General features: G+C 38.3%; 1 protein-coding gene across 8 annotated transcripts in view; it reads left to right on the top strand.

Moving 5' to 3' along the window:
• Positions 1 to 20,674, top strand: part of TPK1 (thiamin pyrophosphokinase 1) — a 421,498-nt gene that overhangs the window by 250,973 nt on the left and 149,851 nt on the right. For all 8 annotated transcript variants that reach the window (XM_039344058.1, XM_039344056.1, XM_039344057.1 and 5 more), the window contains one exon: positions 18,641 to 18,713. In XM_039344058.1, coding sequence (XP_039199992.1) covers positions 18,641 to 18,713 — 73 coding nt within the window. The remainder of the gene's footprint in view (positions 1 to 18,640; positions 18,714 to 20,674) is intronic.

The following is a 20,674-nucleotide window of genomic DNA, read 5'->3' as shown; positions in this document are numbered from 1 at the left end:
TTCACATATTCTCCTATTGTTCAAGCATCACATTATACCCAAAATTCCTTGCCAGCTGGATCTTTCATTGTTTTACATGTTTATTTTCCAAATTCAATTTTAATAACTTTTTATAGACTTTTGCAATTATATGATCATCACTAACACATAGTAGGATTTCCATTTCATTTTTACTCAAAACAATGGCCTTTTTTGTCTTGTTTAAATCTTTCCTTTATTTGTTGATATGTAAACCAGTGACAAATGTGACCTTTTAATTCTAATTCTTCCCTAGGCTTGAGGATGGGGTCTCCAGAATTGAAAGATACTATTTTATCATATGTCCACCAGTCCAGTTTCACCACCATTTCTTTTCTAAAAAAAGCTTCTTGGGGGGGGGGACACCTCTAGGAGCAATTTCGTAAAAAACCTTGTTTTATATTTACTCCAAACTCTTAATATGGCACATCTAATAAAATTATTAAAATCAACATTTACTTTAACTTTATCGTATCATAAATACCCATGCCATCCAAACCTTAATTCATAGCCTTTCAAATCAAGCAGCCTCTTATTTTGGAGGTTCACCCACTCTTTTAACCAAACCAAACAACATGCATCAAAATACAATTTTAAATCTGGAAAATTCTTTCCTTGGCATCTTGCAATAACTTGTATTTAATTCTTGGTTTCTTTCCTTGCCATGTAAATTTAGAGATATCCCTCTGCCACTGTTTAAATGGAATATTCATTGCAAGTATTGGTATTGTCTGAAACAGAAAGAGCATCTTTGGTAAAACATTCATTTTAATTACTGAAATTCTGTCCCGTAATGATAAATGTAATTTGTCCCATCTTTGTAGATCCTTTTTTATATCATTCCAAAGAGGTACATAATTATTTTGAAACAGTTTTGGTTTCTGTTTGTCAACATAACCCTCAAATATCTCACCTTATTCTCAACCTTGAAACCAAACCTTTTACTCAGTAGGTCACCATCCTGGGAGAACATATTTTTGATCAACATTGTTGGTTTCTGTTTATTTATTTTAAAACCTGCTAGAACCCCAAACTCATTTAATTTCCTCAATATATATCTATCTTATTTTTGGGGTCCTGCAGGAATATAATCAAGTCATCAGCAAATGCCCTCAATTTATAAACCTTTTTCTTGATATTTATACCCATTATTCCCTCATCTTGCCTAATGTCTCTATTTAAAACTTCCAACACCAAAATAAACAAGGGAGACAAGGAGCATCTTTGTCTCATACCCTTTTGAATGTCACATGGATCGGTTAAATCACCATTAATAACAATTTTTGCTTGCTGTGACGTGTAAATAGTTTTAACTCCCTGAATAAAGCTCTCTCCAAAGTCCATTTCTTCCAGGGCTTTAAACATAAAAGTCCAATTTAAATTGCATCTAGGAATATTAAAGCTGCCTGTTTCTCACTGTGGTATTGTAAATATTCAGTGATATTCAGAACAGTCCTCACATTATCCCTTAACTATCTTTTTGGCAGAAAATCAGATTGGTCTTCATGAATATATACCTAAAAATTCTTCCTTAGTCTTTCTGCCAGAATTGCAGCAAAGGGTTTATGGTCATTGTTCAGTAGTGAAATTGGTCTATAATTCTTTGTCTTTGTAGGATCTTGACTCTCCTTCAATAATAACACAATATTGGCTTCCTTCCATGTTTGGGGTATCTTTCCTCCTGAAGTATATCATTCATTATGTCCTTTAGCGGCTGTAGAAGTTCCTCCTCGAAGCATTTACAGTATTGACTTTAAGGTCATCTGGTCCTAGAGCTTTACCTGGTTTCTTTTTTTTATAGCTTCTGATATTTCGAAGACTGTTATTGGGTCATTCATAAGTTACCTCTGGGATTGTGATAACGTAGGTAATCTTTGTCTTAAAAATATTCATCTATTTTAGACCTATCAAACCCCTGTTTTTATACAAATTAGAATAAAAATTATGAAAAGTCTTTTCAACAAGTTCATTATCAGTTATTACCTTATTCCCTTCACAAACTTTCTCTATCATTCGCTTTTCCCTTTCCATCCTTAATTTATATGCTAACTGTCTCACTGGTTTATTTGCAAATTCAAAATATCTTTGTTTCACATACTTCATTTTTGTTTCTATTTCTTGAACTATTAACATAAATTGTTGCTGTAACAATTTAATTTGATGTGAAATTTTTACATCCGTAGGTATTTTTTGCAACTCAATTTCTTTCTGTCTAATCTCATCTAATATTTTTTGCATTTTTCCAGGGATTTCTTCTTCTTTAAACAATTATACTGTATGAAATAACCCCTCATAACAGCTTTATTTGCATCCCACACAATTGTTAAAGTTGCTTCTCTGCCTAAATTATTATAAAAATACTCTTTTAATTTGTTTTTACAGTTTTTCACAATCAGCTCCTTTTGCAAAATAACTTTATTTAATCTCCATCTGTAATTCAACCTCTTTCCTCTAAGTACAAAAAGCACTGGGTTATGATCAGAGAAAGATTTAGGTAAAATGTGAACTTTTAAAATTTTATTGGCAAGATTTTTAGAAATCCATATCGTATCAATCCCTGAAAAGGATATACGTCTTTCTGGAAAAATGTATATTCTCTAGCAGAACCATGTTTATATCTCCACGAGTCTATTAATACTAAGTTATCTATCATGTTGGAGAAAATCTTTGGTAATTTACCCTGGGAGGGTTTAATCCACTTAGATGATGATCAATGTAAATCTGGTAAAATCATTCCATTCCAATCGCCCAACATGAACCAATTTACATATGAAAATGCTATTATCTGGTCTATAAGATATTTGAAAAATTTACAATTATCATCATTTGGCCTGTATAGGCCTACTACTATTGATTTTATTCCATTGAGCTCAATTTCCACTACTACAGATCTACCATAGTCATCTACTAAAAATAGCTTAGGTTTAAGTTGGGGTTTTATATATAGAACAAGTCTAGGTTTTCTTTAAACCAGCAGATATAAATTCCTCCCCTAGTCGTTTATTTATTAAATATTTCTTATATTGTTTCTTAATATGTGTTTCTTGAAGGCAAATTATATCAACATTAAGTTTCCTCAAATAATGAAATATATTTTTATGTTTGGATGGGGCATTCACCCCGTTAATATTGCAGATGATAGCCTTAATCTCCATCTTTGCACAAAGTAGCAGATTCCTGTACCACTATCTCAGTACTACCCTCTTGATGTTGTTCTGCAGCAGATTTTTTTCAGTTCCTCGGCTTATTTTAAAATTAGTTTATGTCTAATCAGAACTTCCTTGCTTTTTTATGTCTAATCAGAACTTCCTTGCTTTTTCTATACAGTTTTTCTATAGAGTTCTATAAGTAAATATAGAGTTCCTGATAAGTAAATATCACTCCTTTGGGTTTATCCCAACAAAAGGGGATCTTTCTCTTCTTTAAGGTATCAGTAAGAAAAGCATAATCAAAAAATTAAAATATATGTCACTAACAAACCAATCAGATACAGTAAAACAAGCCCTACCAATTCAAATAAAACATCCTATAAACATAAATTCAAATCAAATTACAAGAGCAAAAAACTCAAGTACCAAACATCAGTTAATTCATAATACATGGGCATTTCATAAAGTATACATTCACAATGAATTTAAAATATATTCTATAGTTAGTCAATTATTTTTCTTCTGCAGGATGTTTCAGCAAAAAACAAAAGAGAAAATAAATTAGGATTTGACTGAAGGAACAGGATTATTCTTCAAGACTGGTTCTGGATTGATTGAAATCAATATTGGCTTAGTATTGTGATCCCATAGTTATTATTTGCATTTCTGCAAGGACTTTCCCAATATGGCATTCTTGTTGTTTATAACATTATAGAACATATAACGTATAAATAGAAATTTTATGCATAATCCTTATTTATGCATGTTGACTTGCTAGGATGAACTAGGAAGTTGATTAGGATCAAGCCTGGTTAGTACTTGGATAGAAAATTTTCTGGGAATATCAAGATTAAAAGCTAACCTTGAAAGAAGAAAATAACAAACCATTTCCCTATTGTTGCCAAAGAAATTGCATAATATAATATAATAAAGTTTTCAGGAGTTAAGCTCAACTTTAAGAAGAATTTGCTTACTTTACTTTCTGCATGCTTCAGTCTGTTTCTAAAAGCATATCCACAGAATGTGCAATGGATCATTGTAAAAGCTAATTGTGGGGAGAATAGATTGCACAAGCCATTCCAGCATTCATAAAATTTATAAGTTGATGTAAAATACCAAGATGATTAAAGAAAATTAAATATCTCAACACAACAGTTCTTGCAGTGTTGTTTACTGCAAGATGATATATATTTAAGAGAGATGTCATTATAAAATGCCCACAGGTCTTTTTTGTTTGTTTGCCAGTATTTTGAAATTCAGACATGATGGCTCATTAACTTTTAGGAATACTTATTACTAGCAATGAGAAAGAACTAAAACCAAAATAAGAAAAGATCAGTAATGTCCACCAAAGAGGCAATGGAGGCTTCTCTCTCATTTTCTGATAGAAAGACCAGAGCACCATTTTTTAGACATAAAGTGCAGTGTTTTGGCTTCTTATAAACAACATCTTATAGGCAGCATCACCACCAGATGGATTTGTAATTGGCTGACAAACCATACTCAATGAATCGTCCTTAATGGTTCTACCTCTACATGGAGGGAAATAAGCAATGAGGTGTCCCAAGGTTCTGACTTAGGCCCAGTACTCTTCCATATCTTCATAATGGATTTAGATGAGGGAATAGAAAGATTATTCATCAAATTTGCAGATGACACTAAAATGGCAGGAATAACTAACATCTCAGAAGACAAGCTCAGGATCCAAAAAAATCTTGACAGAATTGAACAATGGGCCCTATCTAAGAACATGAAATTTAATGTGGAGAAAAGCAAGGTTTTACACTTAGGCAGGAAAAAACAAAGATAGACAATTAGACGAAACCTGGCTCAAAAACAGTAACTGTGAGAGGGACCTTGGAGTCCTAATGGACGATCACTATGAGCCAGCAGTGGAAAAGCTAATACAATCCTTGGTTATATAAACAGAGGCATAGAATCAAAATCACATGAAATATTAATACCACTTAATAAAGCCTTAGGAAGACCACACCTGGAATACTGCATCCAGTTCTGGTCACCACATTACAAAAAAGATGATGAGACTTTGGAAAAAGTGCAAAGAAGAGCAACTAAGATGATTAAAGGCCTGGAGACTAAAACTGTTGAGTCCTTGGCTTAATGGCGAATGAGCACAGAACATCTCGTGGTTCCAACAGGTCTTTATTTGTAGTCTTTTCCACTCCGTCACAGCTCTGAGGCTTGCAGGCCTCTCAGTTCCTTTTTAACATTCCCCAGGCAGAATGGCAACAATTAGGCGCGCGACGCCGGCGCCAGCCAGTCTGGTCCTGGGCAGCTTGCAACTGCCCGGGACCATTGCAACGTCCCGAGCCTGCCTTTGCAGGCTCAGGACACAACACCCCTTCCCCCCTGGCTAAGACTTATAAACTATATTGATAGTTATACGCGACCTCAACATGAGCGTGGTGTGCCAACCCCCAACCAGCACATCTATTGCAGCTGGGCCATACCCACGCCACAATGGTACCGGGCTATTGTTCTGGGATTAATGCCCGTATTTCCAATTTCCACAACAGCAGGCACGCTCTCATTGTTTCTGCTTTGCCAGCAGAGTTAAAAAGTCCTCAAGATACTTGGGAGATCTTTTTACTCTCTATGACCTCCTTAGATTCTGAGAATCCCCTATTTCTTCTTGTACAGAGGATGACATGGAATTGCCCCCTCTTTCAAACCCTGGTGGTCTCCGTGAACTGTGCCTCGTTGCCTGGTCTGCTTGCTTGCCCACCAGGCTCGTCAGACCAGGACTTTGCTCTCCCAAGAACTTGGTTGACCTGCCTAGTTGTAGGCTTCCTGGCCCCTCTATAAGCCTGCCACTGTTTGGCATTTCTGTAGAGCCTTCCAAGCCCACAATGGGCCTATCAAGGGAACGCATCCCTTCACTCCCAAGCCCCATAACGGGATTGTCTGGGGTTTCTGCATTGCTCCAAAACTCAGTTGCCCCCCAATCTGTGCTGGAGGTGACAGAATTGGGATTTGCCTCTCCGACCACCTCCCTGTGTGAAGGCTTCCTTTTGGAAACAGTAGCAGTACTGGGCCAACTAGACTGTTTGTGTGCCAGCTCTCTTTCAATGTTTGGGTTATTAGGATGCTCCTAGTTATTCTCCCTGACTGGAGTGCTGAATGGTAGTTGTGAATGATGAGTATGCCCCCTGGGTGACTTCCTGGCTGGAGTAGGCACTGGTGCCTGTGTGATTTCTTGTTCCCTTGGATTCCTGTTTGGAACACTTGTGGAACCTTGAAATAGGCCATCTGTGGCCTCTCCGTTTGGCCCCGGCTGCTACCAACACCCTTCCCTTTGCCCATAGTGGTCCCCCTCCCCCCAGAAAAGGCCCAGGAGTTCCAGAGGATAAGTCCAGTATCGTACGCAGCTGGTCGATATGCCGACGAAGGACACGACCGTCATCCAAAGAGACCTCGTATGACAAAGGGCCAGTAACCTTGCATACTACAGCAAGAACCTACAAGTGACCAGGCCCGTAGTTACGGGCCCACACCGGGGCACCCACTTGCAGATACCGCGGTGCCCTGGGTTGGGTGGCCTTAGGAGGCAGTCTGTCCAGGTGCAACCTGTCAAGTTTGGTGATCAGTTTGCGCCCCCAGCGGAGTTCAGCTGGGCTCTTCCCAGTGGAAGTTGAAGGTGTGGTGCGGTAAGCAAGAAGAAAGTCTGCCAACCTGTGGTGCCAGTCCCCGTAGGTCAGTTTCTTTAAAGCATCCTTGGTGATGTGGACCATCCGTTCAGCCATACCGTTGGTGGAAGGGTGAAATGGTGCAGAGGTGGCATGACGAATCATGTTGGCCTGTAAGAAAGCTTGAAACTCGAAAGAAGTGAATTGAGGGCCATTGTCAGACACCAAAACATCCGGAAGCCCATGTGCAGCAAAAATCCCCCACAGTACTTGAATGGTTTTGGCAGCAGTGGTTGAAGAGACAGGTACAACCTCAAGCCACTTTGAATAGCTGTCAACAAGGACCAAGAAGAATTGACCCTGAAAGGACCCAGCATAATCAATGTGCACCCTAGACCAAGGTGACTGTGTTTCCTCCCATCTATGTACAGGAGCCTGGGGCATTTCTGGGCGTGAGCGCTGACACAGGTGGCATCCGTGCACCTTAGCCTCTATTTCCCTGTCTAACCTAGGCTACCACAAATGGCTGCGCGCAAGCGCCTTCATTCTAACAATGCCAGGATGGCCCTCATGAAGGGAAGCCAAGACTCTAGGCCTCATTGAGGTAGGAATAACAACTCAGCAGACAACCCTGAAAAGTGGATAAGTCATGTTTCTTAAGCCAGAAACTCTGAAACTCAGTACCTGGACAACTCTCTGGCCATCCAGACAAAACCCAGGATAATACACGAGTGAGCGTGAGGTCCATGGCTGATTCAGCAGCCAAATCCCTGGCATTTAAAGGCGACTCAGGCAATGCATGAATGGAAAGGATGTTGATGGCAGGGGCAGGGTCAGCCTCTACCATTTGTAAAGGTAATCTACTAAGGCCATCAGCATGGCCCATTTCCTTGCCAGGTTTGTGAACCAAAGAAAAGTCATAGGCTGACAGAAAGATGGACCATCTCAGCATTCTGGGGGAGATGATATGGGGGGTTTGTTTGTTTGTAATAAACAACCCCAACAAAGGCTTATGGTCAGTGTAGACCGTGAAATGTCTGCCATATAGAAAATCATGGAATTTTTTAATCCCCGCAACAATGGCCAAGGCTTCTCTGTCTATCTGAGCGTAGTTTCGCTCAGCAGAAGACAAAGTTCTGGAATAATATGCAACAGGAACCTGAATTCCATCAGGTCTTAGATGGCTAAGTACTGCTCCCACCCCATAAGGGGAAGCATCACAAGCAAAGAGTTTCATTAAAATGTGCAAGCACATCATTGGATGTAAGTAAGGCCTTAACCTCATTGAAGCTTTCTTCATGTGCTTGTGACCACTGCCACACTGCCTGTTTGTCCAAAAGCTGATGAAGTGGCTCAGCTACATTAGCTTTGCTAGGGATGAATGCATTGTAGAAGTTCAAGAGGCCAGAAAAGCTTGTAATTCAGCTTTAGACTTAGGCCTAGGAGCTTGCAGAATAGCCTTTAATTTAGACTCAGCAGGATGAATGCCCTTGGCATCTATTCTGAATCCCAGGAAATCTGTAGAAAACACTCCAATTTTACATTTGTCTTTTTTAAGCTTGAGGCCTGTTCTCCTGAACCGCAGCAGAACAGCCCTCAACCTCTCAGCTAAATTTTGAGTGGAGTCTCCCGCTATTAAGACATCATCAAAATAGGGGCAACCCCCTGGTATACCCTAAAAGTGTTTTCCATTATGCTTTGGAAAATTCCAGGAGCCACATTTACTCCAAATTGTAGTCTTTTGACTTTGAATGCCCCCCTATGAGTTATAATGGTTTGTGCTTCAGCAGCAGCTTCATCAACAGGTAACTGTTGATAAGCCTGTGCTAAATCCAGCTTTGCAAAAACATGCCCCTCCTTTGAGAAAGGCCAGAATATGACTGACTACAGGTACAGGATATGCATGCTGGTGCAATGCCTTGTTTAGAGTGCATTTGTAATCTGCACAGATGCGAATGTCCCCATTAGCCTTAAGAGGCGTGACTATGGGAGTTTCCCAAGGACTTGAGTCAACAGGTTCTAAGATACCTTGCTGAATCAATTTGTCCAATTCAGCATCAATTTTCCCTTTCAAAGCAAAGGGTACTCTCCTTGCCTTTACTGTGATAGGAGTGACAGTGGGGTCGAGCTTCAAGGAAACTGGGGGGCCTTTGTATGCACCCAGCTGAGGGCTGAAGACATCTGCAAATTCTTTGCAGACTTCCTGTAGACCTAATGTTTGCAAACTGTGAAGCCCTGTAACTTGTATTCCCAAGGCCTCAAACCAGTCGAGTCCAATGAGACTCGTGCGCTCACCCCCAACTACCAATACATCTAATGGACCTTCAAAATCCTTGTATTGTACATTAAGAGTGGCCTCCCCCTTAACACACACCTTGGAATTTTGAAAGTCTGTTAGAACTATATTGCATGGCCTATGCTTGGCCTGGAACCCACTGCTAGAGCAAACCTTTCTGAATGTGTGAATGGAAATAATTGAAAGTGCAGACCCAGTATCTAGTTCCATAACCAATAAGAACTCCTTGCAACTTCACCTTAAGTGACAGTTTCTTTTTAAGTGGCTTGTGTGTGCCTGTCCTATAAATACTTCTTCGTGATGCACAGAAACCCACCCTGTTTTGGCTGGGGACCCTGGTACCTTTCAGGCGCAATTCTTCTCGGGGTTGTACCTTCTGACGGCCCAGACACACAGCTGTTATGTGGCCTTGCTTTCCACATGCTCTACAGATTGCAGAACGGAACCTGCAGTCGGTCCTCTTGTGGCAACCTCCACACCCGAAGCACTTGGGTATAGCTGAAGACTTTTCTTTGCCTTCCTTCTGCTTTCTTTCTTTGGCTGGGTAGAGATGATCCACCTCATTTTCAGGATCTTCTTCCGAGCTCTCCTGGACTCCCTCATGGTGGACGGAAACAGCTTCTGGGTTGTTCCTGATAGGCCTCATGTTCTTGACTGCCCCCCCCCCCCGCTGCCTCTTCTGCAGTGACCTCTCTCAAGGCATCTTGGAATGATATGTCTTCCCTTGCAAAAAGTCTCTGCTGCAAGTCTCTGTTCCTAAGCCCACATACAAATCGGTCTCTCAACCTTTCTTCTAAGTCTTTAAAATCACAAGGCTTAGCTGCTCTTCTCAAGGCTGCAATGTATTCTTTAGCTGATTCACCAGCTCTTTGATCCCTCTGTTCAAAAGTGTGTCTCCATGCAATAACAGACAACTTGGGCTGAAAATGTTCCTTCAATATTTTTTTTAAATCTGTGTAAGTGACAGATTCAAGAGGACCAGGGGCTGCTAAATTTTCAGCAATTTCAAATGCATCTTGACCAACGACACACAGCAAAGTAGCGGCCTTTAAGCCATCTTCTCTTACTTGATTTACTCTAAAGTAGTTTTCTACCCTGGCCACATAAGACTCCCATCTTTCTGGGTGTGTGACATCGAATTCAGACAGTCTCCCTATCTTCGCCATTTTTCTTCTTGTGAGGAAGGGTCTATCAGCCAGCTTACCTCTAGCGACGCTGTACTGGCAGGCCAGGTCCTCTCTTCAGGACTCCTGGGTAAGCTTACAATTTTTCTCTAGCCATCCCACCTTTGTCGCCAGTGTTGAGTCCTCGGCTTAATGGCGAATGAGCACAGAACATCTCGTGGTTCCAACAGGTCTTTATTTGTAGTCTTTTCCACTCCGTCACAGCTCTGAGGCTCGCAGGCCTCTCAGTTCCTTTTTAACAACGTTCCCCGGGCAGAATGGCAACAATTAGGCGCGCTCCGTGCCTTGCGCATGCGCGCGACACCGGCACCAGCCAGTCTGGTCCCGGGCAGCTTGCAACTGCCCGGGACCATTGCAACGGGATTGCAACCTTTGCAGGCTCGGGACATAACAAAAACATATGAAGAACAGTTGCAGGATTTGAGTTTGGCTAGTCTAGAGAAAAGAAGGACTAAGGGAAACCTGATAGCAGTATTTCAGTACTCAAGAGGTTGCCACAAAGAGCAGGGAGTCAACCTATTTTCCAAAGCACCAGAGGGCAGGACAAGAAACAATGGATGGAAACTAATCAAGGAGAGAAGCAACCTGGAATTAAGGAGGAACTTCCTAACAGTGAGGACAACTAACCAGTGGAACAGCTTGCCTTCAGAAGTTGTGGGTGCTTTATCATTGGAGGTTTTTAAGAAGAGACTGGTCAGTTATCTGAAATGATATAGGGTCTTCTGCTTGAACAGAGGGTTGGACTAGAAGATCTCCAAGGTCCCTTCCAACTCTATTATGATTGATTGCACTACATTAGACAAATAGGCAGAAGATTTGCAGTACTCATCTATTAACACCAATTAGCAGTCAGAAGACATGATGAAAACTCTTTAATTTTACAACATATGCAGAGATTTAACCATAGTTTCAACTGGGGAACTGTGACCATCCCAGACCATGCCAAGTCCAAAAACACTGGAGATTTTTTAGAAGCCTGGCACTCTGACAAATCGATCATCAACAGACATATAGACATAAACAATATATGTAAACTATGAAAAAGATATTATCAAGTTAAGAAAGGAACAAAATACCTCCCCATTAACAATCAGCATACAGATGAGCATAAATTAACCCCAAGATTAACTTCAGACTAACCATCAAACATCTGATCAGCATTTCCTGACAGTTAGGACAATTGACGATGGAACAATTTGTGCCCAGAAGTTGTGGCTGCTGGATGTTTTTAAGAAGAGATTGGACAACCATTTGTCTGAAATGGTACAGGATTTCCTGCCTGAGCAGGGAGTTGGACTAGAAGACCTCCAAGGTCCCTTCCAATTCTGTTACTCTGTTATCGAGTAAAAAGTACCCTAATCAAGGAACTGCCAAATAAGCCAACAGTAAACAGCCCAACCAAAGAACTCCTAAGACCACCAACAATAACACTAACAGGGCAAGATACTATAATACAAACTGAGAGTAAACCCACAGTCCCTTCTAGCTCTGATGATGTTACCTAGCTTGGGCAAGAAAACCACCAAACTCAGAGAGCACCAAGGATCCTAAAAAAGAGTTTGACTGAGAGGGAATGAGGTGAATAGCTGAAGTTCAGCCATGGAGCTTGATTGGATAGCCATTTGTCTGACATGGTATAGGGTCTCCTGCTTGAGAAAAAGTCTGGAATAGAAGGTCCCTTTCAAATCTGTTATTCTGCTTCTTGGTGTCTAAATTTGCTGCTTTCAAAGTTTGGACTGGCACTCTAACCCAGATGTAGTTCAAATAGGGCTTTCCATCAGCAAAGAAGCATCAAGACAAGAAGATTCAGGGTTGGAAGGTCTCTGCAGGCCCTGCAGAAAAGTGAAAATATTGTACAACAGCCCTGGAAGAAACTTTACTGCAGAAAGCAAAAGGGGGTGGTGGTGGAGGAAGAGACCTGCCTGTTGCAACACCAGTGCAGTCATGCTGCATTTCCCCATTTTGCACAAAAGAGACTTGTCAGCCTTGGCAGGACAACGAAGGGAAAAGCTGAGTTGGCACTGCAGTGAAATGAGGGCAGCGGACATTTAGGGGAAGTGGGTGTTGTGGTCCAGATGAGGTAAGGATGGGCAGAGAAAAATGATAGCAAAAGGACTGACTTTTCAGTGTGGCATCAAAACTTTTCTCCCGTCCTCTTTAAATTTAAATGCCTTATCAAACAAATTTCCCTTAACTGGGTTTGAAATGGGTGCCAGGCTGCTTTTCTCACCAGGCTGCCATTTAGGACATGGCACTTAAAAAAACACTTTTAAAAAGTTTAAAACTGCTTGGGAAGATACTGGAAAAAATAATCAAAAAGCAGATCTGCAAACATCTAGAAACAAAGTCATAAAGTCAGCACGGGTTTGTTAAAAACAGATCATGCCAAACCAATCTTATTTCATTCTTTGACAAAGTGACTAAATTAGTAGACCAGCGAAATGCTGTGGACATAGTATACTTAGACTTCATCAAGGCATTCAACAAAGAAGACCACAACCTACTTCTTGGTAAACTAGAAATGATTACAGGCAGCTCTGTAATTCTAGCCAGTGACGAGAAAAGCTAGATAGAAAAAATATGTAATTAAATAATATATTGACACATAAATATTGATGCTTAAATGGTTTTAAAATGTTTTAAATGGTTTTGGTTTTTTTAAAAAAAATCAAATTATATATTTTCTTGTTATTGGCGTATGGGTAATCCTCACTTAATGATTCTAATTGGCACTGGAAAATTCATCATTAAGCAGCTGGCCATGAATGAAGAAAAGTCTGACCAGTCCATTTAGCAATAATAGTTCTGGCAATCCTGTTCAGCATTAATAAGTGAGAACAACATGGGTCATTAAATGTGATTGTGTCTTCTTGCCAACAACCCTATTGACTTTGTTTCTTGGATGCTAGTAGGGAAGTTTGCAAATCATGAATGAAGGATACTATGATGGCCATAAATATTAAGATCAATCAGTCATTAAGCACCATTATAAGTTTGAATAGTCACTGCATGAGTGGTTGTAAAAACAAGGACTATTTGCATTTTAATCCTAATTCAATACTTAATGTCACTATTGTAATATCTGTTTTGGGATGGCAAATCCTGGTATGTCTACATTGTGTTAATTCTTAAGTGAAAGTATGTTTGCTTCAGAACATATGAAATGCAGTGAATTTAGATCAAATCCCATCTTGCTCTGAATTTCAGTGAAGATATGAAAAACAAGAAGGGCAACATATTCTGGTGTTAAGGCAATAGGTTCTAAGGCTTCAATATTTCATTTTTTTTTCTTGTGTAGACAATCCTAATTTCTCTTTCTGGTTTCAGTTCTTTGTCCCCAGGACTCTAGAAATTTCCTATACTTTTTGATAATTCATTGTGTAAAGAGTAGGTTATGCCATTTCACAATATTCAATGCATGGACAAAATGCCTCACAAAATTGATTTTTTTTTAACCTTCTCTTGGGTAAACCAGCATAGATGCTGTGAATTAAAGGAGGATATGCAGATTTTGAATGACGTCTACACTGAAGAAATGCAGCATTTTAAAAAAGTACTACAATACAAGTTATAATTAATATCATTAATATTTGCAAGGAAAGGCAGTATATATTTATTATTAAACTTAGTATAATGCTCAATACAAGTTGTCTCAGTGACTTGCATTAAAATAAATGAATTTAAACCAGAAGTATTGGAAATTATGGAAGCCATTTACTTATGGCTTCCACCACTATTCAAAATGGTGTGTTAGGACCTTTTAAAGGGGTCAGCTCAACAGATAATGCATAAAACTATGGCAGCTCCTATGTATATTTACAGCAACTTCCAAGTTGCCACAAGATTAATATTCAGCAGTTGTAGGTGAACTTCAGTAACTGGTGCTGGGGGGGAATCATAGAGAGAGAAGCATGGTCCCAAGGTCTGTAGTGCTTCAGAGTCATAATCAACCCTTTGAATTTGGAAACAAATTGGCAATAATTGCAATTTTTTTCAATAATGTTATAATATGGTAATTTGGATTTCTTCCAGAAACCAATCTAGTTACCGAATTCTTTAGTAATTAACATTTCTGAATTGGAGCCAGAGTTCCATGCAAAGCATGTTAAAAGATACTAGCAGCACAGATAATTTTCTTCCAGGAAATTCCAGGTCTGTAGCTGAATCTGAAAAGTGATTATGTTGATCACTGTTTCAGTCCTGTCTATTGCTTCTTTTGTGAAGCTGTGACAGCATTCAGAAGAGAAAAATGTAGCATCTCTGTTGTCTATTGGTCCCCTTATAACTAGTACCTCCATCTTTCTATGATTCACTTTCAATTTTGTTGGAATATTCATGAGCAGGAAGAGTCATGTGGTAACTCAGTCAGCCAATGTTAAGAAAGTGCTACTGAGTCTGTGCAAAAGAGTATTGAATTAGGAGCTGGATTTCCAGTCTCTGGTTTGTCTCTGTATCTCTCTGTAAGAAGTCTTCAATTGAGTTATGTTGCTGTAAAGAAGAATGTATGGTATTGTAAATATTTTTATATGAATATAAAGAAGTTATTTTGAATCAGCTAAATGCAGTCAACTGTGAGAGCTTCTGATTTATTTTTTCACCAATAGAGAAATTAAAATTCTCTAACAGGTTATGGGCCCAGAGCTTACTAAGGACTACATTGTAATTTAAAGCTGGAAGAAATTGCCTGTGTTTAGAAAGTATAAGAACAAGGCAGAATTAGCAGAATGGCTGCAATGGAATTTAAGGAAAGCTGTGTGCCTCATTTGGGCCAGAAGAATTACATTATATGGGCTGCAAAAATGGAATGTTTGTTGAAAGCTAAAGAGCTGTGGTATATTGTAGAAAATCCACCAGAAGTATTTGCAGCTGCTGATCAGAAAAGTCATGATCAAGCAATGGCTTATCTCATCTTGAATTTAGATGATGAACAATTTCTAAATGTTGCAAATTTAAAGATTGCAAAGGAGATTTGGTTGAAGTTGAGAGCTGTGCATGTGAATGTTTCTGCATGCAATATAGTGCAATTGTGAAGAAAACTTTACAGGGCCTGTTTGCAACCAGGAACAGCATTTAAATAAAATGCAAAGTTTATTTTTGGACTTAGAACAATGTGGGATTAAATTCCCTGAGTCCCAGAAGGTTTTATTGGTGTTGAACAGTTTAGATAAAACCTGGGACACAGTTTCTGCAATATTTGAGTGTAAAGAAGAGCAAGAACTAAATTTTGAGGCTTTAAAGGCATGTTTGCTTAATGAACAAGAAAAGCGCCATTTTAGAAGCAGCCATGAGGAGGAGAAATTCCTGAGGAGGGGGTCCAGACTGCAAGTCTCCGGAGGAGAAGAAACAAGCAGATTGGATCCGGACCAAGTTGCAACAAAAGAAACATTTTGCAGGCAGAGAGCTAAGCAAGAAAAGAATTGCTACATTTGTGGAGAAAAGACACATTTGAAAAGGAACTGTTTGCAGAGAAACAATTTGCAGCAAAGGACATTTGTGCAAGGAAAAAGGACTGATTTGCAAAAGGAACATTTTGGTGTTGCAAAAGTTTGCAATAGTAACAACAGAGACAAGTGGCTAATAGATAATGGGGCAAGTCAAACAATTGTTAATGACTCTGAATTATTTTGCAGGTTTGTTCCAGTAGCACAAGAAGCTGTGGCTTTGGCAAATGGCCAGAAAGCAAAAGTCATCGGAAAAGGAGATGTAAAAATTCCATATTTGGAATCAAAGTTTACCAATGTGCTTTGTGTACCTGAGATGGAACATAATTTGTTAAGTGTGTCTAATTTAGACAACCAAGGTTTCGAGATCATTTTTGTAAATGGGAAGTGTCTCATCAAAAGGAATGGGAATATTTGTGCAGAAGGCATAAAGGAAGATAATCTATATGTATTGCAGGGACAAAAGGTTCAATGTTCCCATATATTTAAGAATGTTGCAGAGCATGATTCATGTGTTCATCTTCTACATAGAAGAGTTGGCCATGCAAGCTTCAAAGTTTTGCAGCAAATGTAAGATTTTGGAGAAGGGCTAATTTTGAAGGGATGCAAAACATATTTGAACTGTGCAGTATGCAAAGCATCAAAGTCAAAGGCATTCCCAGTTAGTAAATGTAGCACAAGACAAACAAAAAGAGTTCTAGAGCTGGTCCATGCAGATCTGGTGGGACCTATGCAAGCCAGTTTGGGAGGAGCAAGACATGCACTGGTAATTGTTGATGAATATAGTAGGTATTCGTTTTGCTACTTACTTAGAGCAAAGACAGAGGTGCTACAACAATTCAAACAGTGGGTAAGTTTTGTAGAGAGAAGGTACAGACAACAAGTGTGTCAGTTGCAAACTGACAGAGGTACTGAATTTATGTCAACTAAATTCCAACAATGGTTGGGGCAGTTGGGGATAAGACACAGACGTACAAATTCTTACATAGCAGCAGAAGATGGTGTAGCTGAAAGAAGGAATGGTGTTTTGCAAACAATGGAAGATTCATTATTAGAGGATTCTGGTATGAGCAGGTCATATTGGGGAGAAGCCATATTGATTGCAAATTATATAGGTAACAGGCTGTGGAGTTCCTCCATTAATAATACTCCATATGCCATTCTATATGGGAGAAAGCCATCACTGGCACATTTGAGAATTTTTGGAAGTACTGCATGGGTACATATTCCAAAAGCAATCAGAAGAAAGGGACAGCAAAAGGCAAGAAAGCTCAGGTTTGTAGGCTATGAGCCAGGGTCAAAAGGATATCGCTTTAGCGATGGAAGTAAAAGAATTGTAATTTCAAGGTCTGCTAATTTTGCCGAACAAAATTGGAACAGAATTAATGCAAATTCTGGGTATGTCTCACTTAGTGACGGTGATCTATTTAATGACAATAACTCATCTAATGATAAAAAATGATTATTGAAGATGTCAATATTCAGGGAGGAGAGGCTGAATAAGACATGAAACCAAAAGACTTGAGACACAGGAGCAGTTAATACCACGTAGGTCAGAGCGATGTAACAAAGGAATTCTGCCTGACAGTATTCTGCCAGCAAGGTAAAGGTTTGCAATGTGTGGTATGAGCCAAGAAGTTATAAAGAAGTGTTGGCATTACCAAAAGCTGAACAAGAAAGATGGAAGGAGGCCATGGATAAAGAGATGAAATCCATGGGAGACCATGAAGTATTTAAATCAGTGACTTTGCCACAGGGAACCAAAGCTGTGGGTTGTAAGTGGGTATATAAGAAAAAGGTATTGCCAAATAATGATGTACAGTATAAGGCCAGGTTAGTGGCACAAGGTTTTTCATGATTAAAGAATGTATTAAGTTAATAGATCTGATGTCTCTTCCTGTCATGAAGGGAGGAGTGTTGGAATATTCATAAGCAGGAAGAGTCATGTGGTAACTCAGTCAGCCAATGTTAAGAAAGTGCTACTGAGTCTGTGCAAAAAAGTATTGAGTTAGGAGCTGGATTTCCAGTCTCTGGTTTGTTTCTGTATCTCTCTGTAAGAAGTCTTCAATTGAGCTATGTTGCTGTAAAGAAGAATGTATGGTATTGTAAATATTTTTATATGAATATAAAGAAGTTATTTTGAATCAGCTAAATGCAGTCAACTGTGAAAGCTTCTGATTTATTTTTTCACCAGTAGAGAAATTAAAATTCTCTAACAAATTTATTATCTTCCATGCAATTAATTACTGACTACAGACAGTTGTTTGAGGAAGCCACACTTCACCTGAAGATTGTTACCTTATCCATCTCCAAATTTGCTGATCATCCCCCCCCAGTAGTTGATACTAAAAGGCATTGTTTATAAAATTGAGCCATGAAACACATACAATAAGTTGAGCTCTTTCCTTTTGTCTCCAAGTGATATCATCAGAAATCTATCTGAGAGATAGGAAGAAAGCAGTGCCTTTTACTTCCAAATTAGTTAAACTATCAAGAAAAATAATCATGTTTAATAATATTAAAAGCTGCTAAGAGGTCAAAAGGATTAGTATTCAGGCCTTCCAAATTATCTAGCAAGCCATCCATTACAGTTTCACTGAAAATTTCATTTGAAAATCAGCTTGGGTCAAGTTGATCTGTTTCCTGCTTACAGTTACTATTCCTCTCTTCCTAACTATGAATTTAGCTTATCTCAGCATCTATGCAAATTGTTACAATTCATTAGAAAATTAAATTAGAAATGTGTAGCTATTAATCTGATATTAATTCTAGATAATGATGCTGCTATTTTAATGGTTTGGCACTCATCCACTATTCTATTCTGCTTCTTTGTTACTATTTAATATTTTTAAATGTAATGCTTTTATTAAAAAGAACTGATTGAATATTATTATTTTCCTTTCAGTTTTCTGCCTGATTATATCAGTGGGGACTTTGACTCTATTCTACCTGAAGTAAAAGAATATTATATAGAGAAGGTAAGTAAATTCTTAAAAAGAAGTAGCAGAAATCTTTCTCTAGTAGCATTCACTCTTGTTTCTTTATTGACTGAACCACAGAGAAATTTACACAGGGAAGATTACACAGATAGAAAATTATTATAAAGAGAAAGAAATGAATAAAGTTGCATATAAAGTATTTATCTTGTTTAAAGCAAAGGAACTGTAAAGGGATTTATTTCTTGATTAGTAATAATTACTCACAAACTCACAGCAGAAATAGTCTTTGGACATCATGGTTTTAATTTGGTCCAAAAGGGGCAGAACCTCAATGTGCCATTTTAAATGCCAAAGATAGTGGAATTTAATAGTGACCAGGAGCTCAGGAGCTAGTTAAGCCATTTGTTAGGCACAATGGTGGAGATACAGTTCAATGTAGTATTTGGAATAGATAGCACTCCAGCAACATTTTTCCTTTTATTCTTCCTCACTTCACAAATTTAGAGAGAAAGAAAGAGAAAGGAAATCTGAAAATAAGGAGGATGCTCAACCAAAATTCTCTGGAAACACAAAGCTCTTTTAGCAACTACCTGTCATTACCTTTGGTCAGTGGCTACTATTCTTAATCTTTGGACATCAGTTATGTATTTTTTATTTAGTGGCCTTATATTGTGTATTTCAGAAATCCATATATTCTTTAATATTCCCATCCATATTTCCTTAATAATATCTGTGGAAACCTCTCTTTCCTTCAGGTACTGTTGTTCACAGATTTATGTCAAAATTGATGACTTTATCTTATCTGTCACCTCTGGTCCTGTTCTGAGAATAAGAAATAAAAATACTTCTTTAAATCTTTTAATAAAAATAGTATTGAGTTCTATTTCATGAGGGTGGAAAAGGGAATAGATTATTTAAAACCATTAATTTTTAATTAGAAAAAAAAATAAAACATTACTGTTAGAAAATGGTTAATTCATTTCACATCAAATAGGCAGAAAATGATTTTCCAGGCAGAATATTTTGCTTATATTTTTCAGACTCTGAAGATCAGAGGGAGCAATACCTTGTTGTTGAAGAGTTTGCCTGTCCTTAGGTTTTCCCTGTTTGTCCAAAATATCTTTATAACTAACCAGTTTATCATAATTAATCAGGTTTGGATAAGCAAATGCTTCCATTGTTGAAAGCCACACAGGTATTTTCATATATCTTTGATTTTCTCCCATTCTGAAAGTAGTACGTTTCTTACCGCATGGTTTGAAAGTATTTATGTGCTTTAGTTTTCTCATACCATATAAAAGCATGCCAACCTAATTGAAGATCATGTCCCTCTAGATAAAGTAATCTTTTATTTCTCAATACAATCCATTCTTTGAGCCAAAGAAGAATAGTGGCTTGATAATAAAGTCTCCAATCTGTCAGTCCAAAGCCCCCTCTCTCCTTAGATTCTTGTAACAATTTACATTTGATTCTAGCTTTCTTTCTTTGCCATATAAATCTTAAAATCATTGCATTTAAATCATTAAAAAAATCTTTAGCAATTTAACAGGAACTGTTTGGAATAGAAAAATTAGTTTTGGTAAAATGTTCATCTTAACTGTCGCTATTCTTCCTAGAAGTGATAATTGAAGATTTTCCCATCTTTCCAGATCTATTTTTATTTGTTTCATTAATCTCTCATAATTATCTTCTTTTAATGTAGCATATTTTGCAGTTGAATAAATGCCCAAATATTTGACTTTTTTTATTATTTGAAGGTTTGTCATTTTAGCAAGTTGGATTTTCTGTTTATCTGTTAAGATTTTTGTTAATACTTTGGTCTTTTCCCTATTTATTTTCAAACCAGCCACTTCTTCAAATTTCTTGATTTTCTGCAAAAGTTTATCAGCTGTTTCCAATGGCTCCTCTAAAATAAAAACCTAGTCATCCAGAAAGGCCTGTAGTTTATATTTCTGATCTTTAATCTCCAAACCTTTAATTTCTGTATCTTGTCTGATATT

Source organism: Crotalus tigris, unplaced genomic scaffold (assembly GCF_016545835.1).
Source record: "Crotalus tigris isolate CLP2741 ecotype Arizona unplaced genomic scaffold, ASM1654583v1 scf7180000017888.547151679:1136858, whole genome shotgun sequence".
NCBI lineage: Eukaryota > Metazoa > Chordata > Lepidosauria > Squamata > Viperidae > Crotalus > Crotalus tigris.
This window is presented reverse-complemented; position numbering and strand designations above follow the sequence as displayed.